The sequence below is a fragment of the Strongylocentrotus purpuratus genome, unplaced genomic scaffold (genome assembly GCF_000002235.5).
Source record: "Strongylocentrotus purpuratus isolate Spur 01 unplaced genomic scaffold, Spur_5.0 spur5_scaffold_13, whole genome shotgun sequence".
Classification (NCBI taxonomy): domain Eukaryota; kingdom Metazoa; phylum Echinodermata; class Echinoidea; order Camarodonta; family Strongylocentrotidae; genus Strongylocentrotus; species Strongylocentrotus purpuratus.
In genome coordinates, this window is record NW_022145598.1 from 13,610,358 (window position 1) to 13,624,293 (window position 13,936).

At 38.1% G+C, this 13,936-nt stretch overlaps 1 protein-coding gene across 1 annotated transcript in view; it reads left to right on the plus strand.

Moving 5' to 3' along the window:
• The window catches only part of LOC756169, a 33,232-nt gene that overhangs the window by 12,918 nt on the left and 6,378 nt on the right, over window positions 1-13,936 (plus strand). Inside the window, exons 7-19 of the mRNA XM_030983545.1 lie at window positions 4,209-4,382; window positions 5,342-5,505; window positions 6,475-6,531; window positions 7,208-7,327; window positions 8,271-8,561; window positions 9,321-9,527; window positions 9,982-10,114; window positions 10,576-10,617; window positions 11,049-11,332; window positions 11,656-12,115; window positions 12,520-12,698; window positions 13,184-13,358; window positions 13,721-13,831. Coding sequence (XP_030839405.1) covers window positions 4,209-4,382; window positions 5,342-5,505; window positions 6,475-6,531; window positions 7,208-7,327; window positions 8,271-8,561; window positions 9,321-9,527; window positions 9,982-10,114; window positions 10,576-10,617; window positions 11,049-11,332; window positions 11,656-12,115; window positions 12,520-12,698; window positions 13,184-13,358; window positions 13,721-13,831 — 2,397 coding nt within the window. The remainder of the gene's footprint in view (window positions 1-4,208; window positions 4,383-5,341; window positions 5,506-6,474; window positions 6,532-7,207; window positions 7,328-8,270; window positions 8,562-9,320; window positions 9,528-9,981; window positions 10,115-10,575; window positions 10,618-11,048; window positions 11,333-11,655; window positions 12,116-12,519; window positions 12,699-13,183; window positions 13,359-13,720; window positions 13,832-13,936) is intronic.

Genomic DNA, 13,936 nt, shown 5'->3' on the forward strand with positions numbered 1-13,936 from the left:
GGGGGGTAATTTTCCTCGTGGGGGTAGTTTTTTCGAGAGGTGGTAATTTTCCGGAAGGTGATTGCCCAGTGCAAGTTGGGTATTTGTCCTAAAAGCGTAATTTTGTATTGATTGAATATTTGTATGACAAGTCATTTAATAGTGCATCTTTTGTAAAAATTGAAAAAGGAGAATTGCGGCTAGTAAGGGGCGGTACCCGATTACATTTCCAAAGTCCGCATTATTCAGAAGAAGACCACACGTCCACACAGAGCCCGCATTATTCATGCAGGAGAAATCTACACTTCATCTTAGCTTCCCTTGACTCGAACCAAAGACAGCAATTTCTAGAAAGAATCTACACTTCATTGAGTGACTCGTTTCTTGACTCGTTTCTTGACTCGAACCAGGGATCTAAGATCATGAAACCTGTGTAATACCAATACACCAGCGATGTTTCACGCCCGTCGTAGGGAATTTAACATGTATATCTATATCAAATTTGATGTCACGCACTACATTAAGCTAATTTAGTCTTAAAAGATTTGTTCTTTGATTATATTTACATAATCAAATATCAAATGTGGCAAACCTGGGACATTAATGAGTAATTATTAACGAAAAGCCACAATTTGAGATATGAAGTCATTTATAACCTAGTACTTTACGGTGTCTCTGATTAGATATTAATCAGCAAGAATTTCCTTTTTGACCAATCACGTATCAGGTTGTTTGGATTGCAGAACCGAAACATCGGTCGCGTTATTATGCATTGAACATGTGCAGCGAATACAAAGACGTCTGCTGCAGCTCTTCGGCGCCGCGGCGCCACCAATTCATGAAATGTGACGCCATTTTCTATCTGTTGTGGAAATAACGTACGCGATCATGAATGTTTTTACTGTATCGGGTAGTTGCAGTAAAACGAGATTAGACCCCGGATTAGACGTCACGTTCAAATTACAAAACAGAACAATATATGTATGTATGTAGTCATTATCTTTCGCTTTCTGCTCCTATAGATCTTTCGCATAAACTGAATAAATTGAGGAAAAAAAAATCTTTTTCAATATCAGCGTGCATTAATTGTATTTTCCTACTAAAAAGAGCACCTTACCGAAAATATTCCTATCATCTTTGATATGAATATTTTAATGACATTCATTCTCATACACACAACAACAACTCTTTTCACTTCTGGAAAGTAGCGAAAACCTCTCTAGAGGTATGATCGTTGTAGTTTCCCAACCGCCGAGAACTCAAAACCCAAATATATTTGTTCACGCAGTCACAAATAATATAATGTTAAGTTTAATATGTATGTCGCTGTGCGGCTGAGGTTATTTTGTAAAATGTTATTGTTTTTGTATATGACAACTCATGGAATAGTGCATGTATCGAACTTTTGCACAAATTATTATTATAAAAGCAACTACGCGTAAATAGAAAAAATGAACAATAGAGATGTTGTTCGCTGCAAAGTGCAGGATTCGCTTACTCGGGCTTTCTACCTTACCGACTGCCCTCGTACAGACTACAACATCATCTACACTGCCCTGGACTCGAACCAGGATTCCAGGATTATAAAAACATGTGTGTTACAATTACACCAGCAATGCTTGCTGGCATTTACAATCAATTTAACATATATATCTTTTTGGATTGACGTCATATATATATATATATATATATGAAAAGAAATTGTTGAATGCCATGGTACGTGCAAGCTGTGATGGGGGCGATGTTTGCACAATAAGAGATGTGGCACAATAACAATGAAGTTGTTCGAGCAGCACGTATCTTCATCGAGGAGGTCCATGGAGAAACCCAACCGTAATACCCCCTTCACATACACGGATTTTTCTTACGAGTCCTTACGGATCGCACAAATTCACGGATCTTTCACGGATCCTTACGATTTGGCCACTTTTACGACCGATTTAAGAGTTGTTACGAGTTATTACGAGCTATTTACGGTTTGTTACGGATTATTACGAGTTATTATGATATACTTACGGCAGAATCCCACGATTTGTTACGAGATGTCACGGATAACTACGAGCAACTTACGTGTTAGTAACGACCTGTTAACGTGTTGTTACGAATAGTTACGAGTTAGTTACGAGTATTTACGAGTCCTTACGATTTTTAACCAAAAAATAACAACTGAAAATGAAGTGTTCAAATTTGCAGCTTTTATACCTTTCCCCAAAAACGTAAACGATACGTAAGAATACTTGTATACGTATCTATTTGTACAGTACTTGTAACTACACGTAAAGTGCTCGCAATAACTCGTAACAATCCGTAAAGCCATTGTAACACGACCCGAATGAAATCGTAAACAACACGTAAGCACTCGTAATAATCCGGAAATGATCCGTAAGTAATCCGTTAATAATCCGTAAACAAATCGTAAACCAACCGAAACAAATCGTTAGAGAAAATCTTTACGAGTCATTTACGAATTCTTGCGAGCAGTTTACGGGTGGTAACGTGTTGATGCGAGCGGTTTACAATACTTACGGATTGTTACGACCTATTTACGAGTTATTTACGGACAAATAAATCCGTGGACAATCGTAAGAAGATGTTTGACATGTCAACAAATCTGCCTCTCCTTTCACGGATCCTTACGAGTATCTGCGAGTTGTGACGAGCCATTTACGGATACCAGCGAGTTATTTACGGATGCTTGCGATTGACTTCGAGTTGGTGATCCGTAAGGACTCGTAAGGAAAATCCGTGTATGTGAAGGGGGTATTAATCAAGGACAAAGCGTACGCGATCATGAATGCTGTATGTAGTAGATGTAGAAAAACGAGATGAGACATCAAGTTCAAATTAAAAAACAGAACACATTGGCAGACTTGGCAGTTATTATATTTCGCCTTCTGTTCCTAGCTCTTTCGCATAAACTGAATACCTTATTTATCTCCATCTTTTCCATAAAAGCGTGCATTAATCGGATTTTCCTACCTAAAAAAAACACCTTACCGAAAATATTCTTGAAATATTTGATATGATATATGGAAAGTAACGAAAACCTCTAAAGGTCTGTTCGTCGTAGTTTCCCAAAATTCTAGAACACAAAACCCAAATTATAGATATCCTATGTATTTTAATTTTGTCTAATCTTTTTTCTTTTACCTTTTTTTCTTCTTCAAATAGAGATATTGTATTTGTATACAATAATAATAATAGATACAGTTCTTGTAAAGCGCATATAATAATAATAATAATAATACATAAGATTTGTAAGGCGCCAAATCCACTTGACAATCAAATGCTCAAGGCACAGCTTGTGCAAAAGATGAAATACATGATAACTAGACAAAAGTACAATAGGAAAGGTACGGACATGAAATGTAATGGTAATCAATTATAGGCTAAATTAAGCAGATAATTCTATAACGAACCTATGTACTTCCAAAGAGCTTTGGAAATTATTACCCAAGCCTTACCTTGGCCGTTATCAGCACACATTTCAAGGAATAATCCTACACGGGGGGTGTTTCACAAAGATCCTAAGTTGAACTTATCTTTAAGTTGGACTTAACAATTATGGAAGCCGTTGGCATCTTTAAAAATATTTTGTAAAAGTTATTTCAAAAGGTATAAACTGTTGATGCAAATCATTCATATTTTCTATTATCAAAAGGATTTCATGTTCTAGATGTGGAATTTATGAAAAGTCTAAAATACTTGATTTTTTGCCTTTGAATATATTTTGTTTTAAGGCTACACAAGTCATGGCTCTCCATATTTTTCAGGGCCAACTTAGAGTTAAGTTCAATTTAGGATCTTTGTGAAACACCCCCAGGTACCCATTTACCTCACCTTGGTCGAGTTTGGAAAAGTAACGTAGATTAATGTCTTGCCAAAGGACATTAGTGCCGGGAATCGAACCGTCCGGTGACATATCCACTCGACCACGGCACCTCTACAGACCTACAGAATGGCTATTTAGTATGGCGTCCAAATCACAGTTATCAAATGTGATTCGTTCCACAAGGCCGATTTTAGGCTTTATATTTATTTCGCCCATTTTGTATTTTCTTACATTGTAACACAGGCTAATATTCTAAATCTATTATCTTTTTAATGTAGATATAAATTATATATGTTTGTCATTTATATTTTGTGTATTCTAGAAACGGAATGAATACATTAAACCGAACTGAACTGAATTTTAAAAAGAACGGTTATTCTTATCTGTTTCCATTCAGGTGCGTGGTCGGACTGGGCTCCATGGTCGTCGTGCAGTAAGACCTGTGATCGAGGCGGCATATCACATCGACGACGCCACTGCAGCAACCCTCATCCACGCAATGGAGGCAAGGACTGTCCAGCTGTTGATCCCGACTACGATGAGAAGTCCTGCTTCTCCCATCCATGTCCCGGTAAGACTCTACACCATCATCATGTTCTCTTTCACCTTTCTTTATCTCCTTTTGAGATCAAATAAGAAATAAGAATTTTAAAGTTAAACATTATTTACACAATTTACATATTTACGTTCAGTTCATTAATTTTGATGTTATTTGATATGAATGTCTTTATATAATGTAATTTACATTTGTAAGACATTGCCCAATTCGGCCGTTTAGGCCGCTATGCATTGTTATTCTTTTATTCTCAATAAAGCCATTGTCAATTCAATTCAATTGAATTCAACATGGCAGATATTGAAGCTTGGATAGGCTAATTGATCATGTTGTTGAGACATATACATGTTTTAAAGAAGGCAATTTAATAAATCCTTCTCTGAACTAAGTCTACATCTATATACGACTATATATTACATGTTCAGAGTCTGGTTCTTCTTACTCGTTATTGTATACCTTTTTCGATGAAATTGGTATTTTGATGTATTTTACGTATTTTTATGTGTATTTTTAGTCTGTAAATATTTTCATAATTCGGCAACACATTCATGACATTACCGAAGTAAAAAATTGAATTAAATAATTATATTGAATGCATAATGAAGTAGGGATGTCAACTTGGTACAAGTAAGGGACAAAACACCGTGGACTTGCCATTATTTAGAGATAAAAGTGGGTACGTCATCGGACTGTGGATCACATGGTTCGCGGTTCATGTCTCGTCGGCTTTTTTTTTTCGTACCACAGCGAGCCCAGATTGAGCTCGCGAGGGAAATGGCGCTTGGCCGAAACACTCCACAGGGAGCGGAGCATGTGCACTATCATGTACCGATTAGATGACCAATTAATACTAACGACAACGAAGATTGCTTCGAAATATAGCATTAAGCGCTCTACGTATGCGACTATAATAGTGTTAATATTATTATTCATTATTATCATCATCATCATTACTATCCTCCCTGTCACCACAGTACCTCCTGATTACGTCAGACATGTCAAAGCCAAGAACTACAACATCAACTGGATGCTCATCCTCTCCATCGTGTTTGGTATACTGGGTGTCTTCACCGTCTCCCTCATCGTCGGCCTCTGTTTCAGACAGAAACAGCTCAAGATCAAGAGACGAAAGATGCTTGTGAGTCAATTATTTGTTTTTCTTCGCGGCAAGTTGATTAGATTTGATTTAATTTGATAATACATTAAGCGTATTGTAACTAATATATATAATATAATTGCTGTGATGTGATTAGTAGAAAATTGGTGGTAATCAATATAGGAAGCGCCTACACTCCGACATGGTTTTCAATCTCTCTCCCGTTAGCAAAATATAATTGTTCATAGTTATTTCTCATGCAAATACAGTGAAATCCTAAAGACCACCCAAGTATGGCAAGACAAGTGTTCTTTATAAGGCAGGTTCCTCTAGTACATTTTCAATGAGAAACAATTTTCAAGGGAAACACAAAATGTGGTTTTTCTATACAGGTGGTCACTACAGCAGGTTTGACTGTATATTTGAAATACATGTACCTTCACATACCAAATTTATATGAAAATTAAACGACCTCCTTTGTAACAATCATATGAGTATTAATTACAAAATATTGTACGAGTTATTTTCTAATGCGGTGGCGTAGAGACTGTAGATACCTCGAAATAGCAAACGTACAGTGTTAAAATATTATATATTTAAGGTTTTTTGTTGTTGCCAAACCTGTCGTCCATGGGGTTTCTTGTTAGTGTATCGAGGGCAAATTGACCTCGGCCCAATCGCATTGGCCAAGCATGATGGCCAGCTCAGGCGCGTACGCGGGGGGGGGGGGGTGTTTGGGGTATTATGTGGTATTTTTTGGTATTTTTATGTGTGTAAACCCCCCTAAAAAAAAAACCAAACCCCCCCCCCCCTTTGGATTTTTTTATATTTTTTTTTTATTTAAAAAAAAATTACCTCCATGGCTGACCTAAGAAAGGTGACCTTACCCCCCCCCCCCCCCACGGAGCAAAATGTCAAATTTTCAAATTTCGAGACCAAAAAAAAAAAAAGTGTCCTCTTACCCCTTACTTGCTGATTTTTGATCCATTTTGTTTTCCTTGTAAAATTTAGGATGAACGTGAGAAGGATAAGCTGTACAAGGATGCTGCAGAAATGAGTATCATTCCGGTAAGAGAGCGCTCTTCATTTTATTGTTTAAAACAGGGAAATTCTTCTATATAAGTTATGATACCTCACTAAACCTCATTCATACCGACCAGACCAACAGCTGACCGACATCGGACCGAACTGAAAATTGCATAACCCAATAGCTGGTCGGTATGAATCGAGTCGCTGTGGAGTATTAAATGTTTTATGCACCTTTTCGTATCGGATTTGATCTAGACCCCGCCGCTACTCGATCCGCCCCCCCCCCCCTTCTCTCTCTCTCTCTTCCCTTCCCATCTCTCTTTCTCTCTCTCTCTCTCTCTATCTCTCTCTCTCTTGATAACCTGTATTTGCTTTTTTATTTGATGCAATTTTAAATACAGATTATGTACATGAGTTTCTGTTTTATATCACATGTATAAACCATTTACTTTTATTATTTTCTAATATAGAGTATACACATTATTATAACAGATTAGAACAAAATTGTGATGATAAGATTACACTCTGTAATGTAGTTTGCCTGAGGTCTAATTCATAGAGTATTAGTCGTCTGAAATGGTCCCTTGTTTTGGGATAGTTGTCCGGGTAGCTAGTAGCTGTCCCAGGATATTTGGCAAATCATTTTAAAAGGAGTGAATAATCTTCACTTCTTTGAATATTTCAATTCATTTGTGTTTTTAAAACGTCCCTCCAGGAGGGGAAGAAAAGTGCTGCGGAGAAGCTCCGTCGTCAACAACTTAAAGCGAAGCTGAAAAAGAACGGAAATTTGGACGAAACTGAGGGACTATTGGACGGTGAGGAGGACTTTGGATTGGTGAGTGATTTAAAGCCCCACTGTAATACTTGCAGTTATTTGCTCCCTCTATATAGAAAAACAATGCCTAATCGGTGACCATTGGTCCCCCATGATCCTCTTTTCCCTATGTTAATTGAGAGCTGAGCTGATGAGATAGCCACCTATCAGTGACCACCATGTGTGGTCTAATCCCTCCTATCCAAACTAGCACAGACGGCCTTTAATACCGCCGCTGCTGAAACCAGAAACAAAAATATTGAAAGATTTAAGCAGTTTCCCCAAAAAAGAGGAGATGACAATAAAGAGAATAGGAAGATTATTCATAGTGGTTCATGAAAACGAAGAACTTGAAGGAACGGAATATTTTGGAGAGGAAATAAAAATAGGATACAATCAGAGACGTTGAAGAACATATTTGATAGCAATTAAGTCCAAAATGTTATACAATAACGGAAATGGTTTGAAGGAGACTCTCAACAAGAAAAGATCAAGATAGGGAAGAAACAAATTATTTATGATTAAAAATGATGATGAAGACGAGGTGTAACATACATGGACACAAATTGATTTCGAGGAGGTTAAAAAGAAAATGGAAAAACAAGGAAATGAGAAGAGAATATTAAAGGAAGACAAGAAAGGAATCGACCGGACCCAAAATGGGATAGAGTACGAAAATGTCCATGTTTTGAAGTTCCTCTGAATGCACTGTTTAAATTTGATTTATATAATTATCAAATATTGCTTATTCTTCCGAAGGTATAAATAGTAGGCGTAATTAAATTTATTATACAAAATTAACATTGACATTTTCTTGTACTAATTGCTGAGAGTTTTTTTTTCTAATTTCGGAAATGCTTAATCTTAAATTTAAAGTTTTTACTAGACACCTCTAATGTATTCACGGCCATGTAGATTTTTTTAAAGATACCCAAACATTTTCCTCTTTTCTTTCGTTCTCTAGCTTGATGAATACTGGAAGACCAGACCAGATAGCGCTAGCTTGGCTGGAAGCCTCTCTCGCTCTGGTAGTCTCCGCTCCCGCTCTGGCAGCATGCGGTCCAAGTCTGGATCCACTGTTGATCTTAGACCTGGCACAGCAACGGATAGACGCGGGTCGGCTTTGGAGAGACCTGGATCAGCTGGAGATAGGCCTGGATCTGCACTCGAAGCAGGACCAGATTTGAGCCCTCGTGCTCCTGCCTGGCAACCAGACGCGACATCGTGGGAAACTCCAGAGGACACTCTCATCAAGGTTAGAATTTTGTTCTTATTTATTCATTTCTTCATTCATTCATTCTGTATTTCATTCATTCATTCATTGTATATTTCTTCATTTATATGCATTTAAAACCTATCTAATGTCTGAATTCCTTAGTTAAGACGCAGTGTATTTCACAATCTGACGTAATTAACGTTGTTGAATTATATTCAATTATGTTAAATTATTTTCTTCTCTTAAATTTAATGTACTTACCTTGTTAGGCGCCTTGAGCATCTCGTGGGGTGAATATGTGCGCATTATAAATGTTGTTGTTATTATTATTATTATTATTATTATTATTATTTATGTTTCGTTAATTTATTCACTCATTTACGTATTCACTTATTATATTCATTTATTCATTCATTCAAACATTTTCTAAGTATGACAAACTTGAAAATAATTGCTTACTTCTAATTTCGTCATGTTGTAAACCTTGCAATTAATGTTGTGAGGACAAAATATTATCATTATTCTGTATTTTATGAAGGAAATAATATAATATAGAATATTCACGTTTCAAATATGTTCTTCAACTGATACATCATGTTTTGTATAGATGAAAAATAATGATAAATAGAACAAAATTGTATGGAAAGTGTCCATTTATTTGAATTTCTCCTTTTGCTATATCAAAAAGTGTTTTTAATCCTTTCTGCCCACTTTGTTTTGCCACAAACTCTCTGTTTCACCCATGCTGCATAATAATCTTATAAACAAACCGCTTTTCATTCCGACGTCATCGTCCAGATCGACGGCGAGGAGACCCAACAAGCCGTGCCCGGCGAGCAGAGGAAGACCAGGATGAGGAGGAGGAAGAAGAGGAGACCGTCGCATGGCAACGTACATCGTGTGTCGGCCGTCATCGAGCAGCACGAAGAACCTTTCGAACTCGCCCAAGACGCTGCCGACGAAGCCCGTGTTGCGACGCCGGATATGATGCAGCAGCTCATGCAGGTTAGAATTACACAATTTTTATCTTCTCCGTAGTATTTTGTTTATCTTTATTTTCCATATCAATGTCAACAAATAAACAATGTAATACAAATACATTGTAACTCATGAATGTATGCAACTATTTTGGATGGCACATGTTAGTGGTTTTTACATAATTATGATACTTTACTTAGCTCTCATATGAAATAATACAATTTCTTGCTTACTATTATACAGGCTTGAAACAAGCGAAAATGGGAATGATGGTTTAAAGATGAAATAACCTGAAATGGCTCCCCTCCATAAAACGCCCACCCCTTTGAAAAACCAGTATTGGCACGCCGGTGACTTGCTGACCATGATGGTAATGCTGCAAATAATTCGGTCCGTGGGTACCAGTCTAATATATTGATACTTTGAGGTGTTTAACAGAAAATTTAAACAAATCATGCAAATTTTTTTCTTTTTTTCGCAGTTGGATGCTCAGTTGAAGGAGATGGCTGGCCACCAAGTATCTCAGACCACCGGAGGGGTGACGGGAGGCATCGTCCCCGGCTTCAGCGGTCTGACTGATATCCTGGGGGCTCCACTTACAGACGTCATGCAAGGTGAGTAGTCCCCTGATAGCTTAGGGGCATCTCTACAGGGTGGAGGCGGGAGAGGGTGACACTCCCATTAAGTTTTTCTGTGCCCAAATTCGACATTTTTTGTAGACTGTTGATTAATGTAAAATGATAAACAATATTTCACTTTTTCTATTTAGGTATAAAACTTAATGTGAACATAATATTTTTGTTATATCAGAAAACTTGAAAATCCGACATCCGTGTTTTTTAATATTTTATATAATCAAAATTTGAAAAGCTTCCATCTAACTTTCGCCAAATTGGTCCGTGTTGCTTATTCTGAGTAACCTGGCTACATCACCGTGTTCATGATGTGTGATCCCACTCTAATAATAATGCTTTTGAAATCTTTAAAACATGACCCCCTGTATTTTGAGAAAAAAAGCAAATGAAGTGATAAAGGTTCAATCATTATCATGTCTTACATTATATTTCCATTTCAGGTAATACCATCGCACCACCACAAGGGAACAACAAACAAGAGAGTAAGTAAATTCTACGTTTAACTATTCTACGTTTACTTATTCCCCTTATCCTACTTCTTCTACTCTGTCTCCTCCTCCTCAGCATTGGTATTATCGTCTTCAAGTCTATATCTACGTTTCGAAATCGTCCCTACCATTGCAACGTATGTAACAAACTTGTGAAATACAAACTAAAACTATGTTGTAACACATTTGTTCACCATTGGCTAATGCATAGTTTTTGTTAAGCAACATATCCAAATTATGCTCCAAAGAAAGAGATCAACATTTAGAAATCTTTATTATATTTCCAACATAAGAACTTGAGAAATAGAAGGGAAAACTTAAATTATAACACATTAACGTTTCATTTACAGGTTTTTGTTGTTTCCCTATTCCTATATTCAACTTTCGAACATAACAAAATGATTCAATTCATGTTTTCCTTTCAGCAGCGCCAAGCAATGTCGGGATGAGCCTCGGACAAGCCATGAACGGCAAGTCCGCCAATCAACCGGGCGCACCGGTCGCCGCTCCCCGTGGAGGCAATGCACAACACGCGATGCCAGTCAAGGGAGTGGGAGCAGCGAACAGACCACAAGGCGCAGATGGTGGGATGAATCTCCAGCAGGCCATGGGCGGTAAAGGAGCCCACCAAGCTGCTCATCCAAGCCAACAGCCGCAGAGACAACAGGCTGCGGGCGGGATGACAATGCAACAGGCAACCGCTGGAAAGGTGAGAAATATAAAATTGAAGAATTTTGATAATCAAAATTAAAGTTTGAAGTTTGGAACTTAGTATTAATAATAGTAGCCAATGTCTGCATTCATAGCCTATGTCGTCTATTAGGTTTTGGAAGCTTAATGGTTGTGGGTATTATTCTTCATCAGATTACGATAGTTTCGATGATATTGATTTATCTGAACAAGCCGAATAAGCAAGAAATTTTCGCTTTGGCTTTCAGAGGAGCTGTATTTTACACTACCTTCAAGATTACTCAAATCTGAGAAGTTTTTAAAGTGCTTTTGCTCAAAAATTCTCCTTTGATTATGCTACAGGGTGCTCCAAAACAAGGCAACGAGCAGTCTGTCGGTGGTATATCCTTACACGATGCCTTCAATGGCAAATCATCTGGCAAGCCACAAACAGCCCAGCAAACAGCCGAACAACCAGCCCAACAACCTGCCCAACAACAACAGCAACAGCGTGGAGGTATGACTATGCAGCAAGCAACCGGCGGGAAAACTGCGGCTCGACCGCGCTCTTCATCACGTGAGGGAATTACAATGAAACATGCACCTGGCGGGAAAACCGCAGCGCGCCCGCGCTCTTCTCCGCAGGGAAGTGTTACGATTGAACAGGAGACTGGCGTAAAAGGGGCGGCTTTACCGCGCACGCCTCAACGGGGTGGTATGACGATGGAACAAGCGACTGGCGGGAAACCGATTACTCCGCGAGGTGGGGCTGGTTTCACATCATCGATACAGGCTCCACCCGTGAAAGCAGGCTGGACTACAGGTAAGATGACGTTGTCACTCTTCAAATCAGTGTCAGCAAAACTTAATCTCTTTGATGTTTCCAACAGAATAAATAACTTTTTGTCGCATATGGACATGATGGAAATGATTATGATGTCGATAAATTATATATATTAAATAAACACTCAGTCGGAATAGATTTCTTTTTCCGTCAGGAACAGTTTTTATCGCTATAAGCGTGATTTTTGCCTTTGTAATGATCTGAAGGGCAGTACCAATACCTTACTTCATTTTTCATAAAATGTTCGGATCATACGAAATACCTCTTTGTAATATTATATGTATTTGGACATTGTCAAAAATTAATAGACAATGTTGTTGAAATCGCATGATTTTGATACTTCTAACGTTGGCCTTTTTTAATTCTTTATTTTTTTTTTGTAGGCGGCAGCATCACCCTCCAGCAAGCCATGGGACCAAAGATAGCGCCCCCTACCGGCGTCAGCAAGAGTAGGAGCTACGACAGCATGATCCGTGAAGCCATGGGCGCCAACTATGGCCAGACTGATGCGCCGAAGAAACCAAGACGTGCTTCTCTCAATGTTATGGGCTTGTCGAGAGAGGTAATTTCATGAGGGCTAGGGGCGTATCAAGGATTTCGTATGAAATGGAGGGGGGCACAGGCGGAAATAGTATTTTCAGATCGGACAGCCTAAAAACCCAACAACAACAACAACATTTAAAAATATTACGGGGCATTTTTTTAACAGTTTCATACAGAAATCAGTTTTCTAACATCATAATCATGACATATTAAGTTTTCATGCTAAACAATTGAAAAGCATCGAATTACCGAAAAGCAATAGGTCTTCATTTTCATTTTGCAATGTTTTGCAAAGTCAATAATGTTTTATTTGTTTTTATAAAATGATGTTTAACATGATTTTACTAATGACCGGTCATTAGAATTGGATAATGACCGGTCATTATCTAAATTACGCGATAGGCAAAATAAATGCATGGTCACGTGTACGCTTTCAACCAATCATTTGATTAGGATCCATATCATCATCTTATAATATCATTTCTCCCACTTCATGTTTTACAGAGAAGCGATCTGAACCAATTCAACAAGCATTACGGCGAGTTACCCAAGGACAACATCGAGCTGGAGCAGGAGATTGCTGAGGGTGCATATGGTTCCATTCACCGGGCAGGTGTCTGGTTGCCCGGGCAGAAGGAAGATGAGGAGCCGACATCTATCTTGATCAAAGTTCTCAATCGTAAGTTAAAATTTATTTGATTGGGAGCCGGGAGGGCGTTTTTCACCTTCTTTTAGATTTAGGTCCCGAAATAAATAAATGGTATTGTCCTCTATTCAGATCTAGCCCTGTTTTTTTTTAAAAGCCAAGACTTTATATTCTTATTTTAAAGCAAGGGCCAAGAGCGTCGAACAGAGGCGGGTACTAGGGCTAAACAAGAATAAAATCATCATCATCAATATCATCATCATCATCATCATCAATTTTGATAATACACGTGAATATCGTACACATAAGCGCCATTGCTACTGTTATATTATTTTTAATATTTCAAAGCATAATCTCGTGTTATTTTTATTTACGTTGTACTCTTCATACAATAGGTAACGTTTCCCCCACCTCCAAGGCTGCCTATCTTCAAGAGATTGAGACGATGAAGAAACTCAAGGCCCATCCTAACGTCATTGCTTTCGTCGGCTGCTGCACCAAGTCAGGTATGTTCACTGTTACTCGGTTTAAAGCCTATATGTACTAGTTTGGCCAGGATGGATTAGACCTTCCTGCATGGTTGACAGGTGGTTATCATATTCTTATCAAAT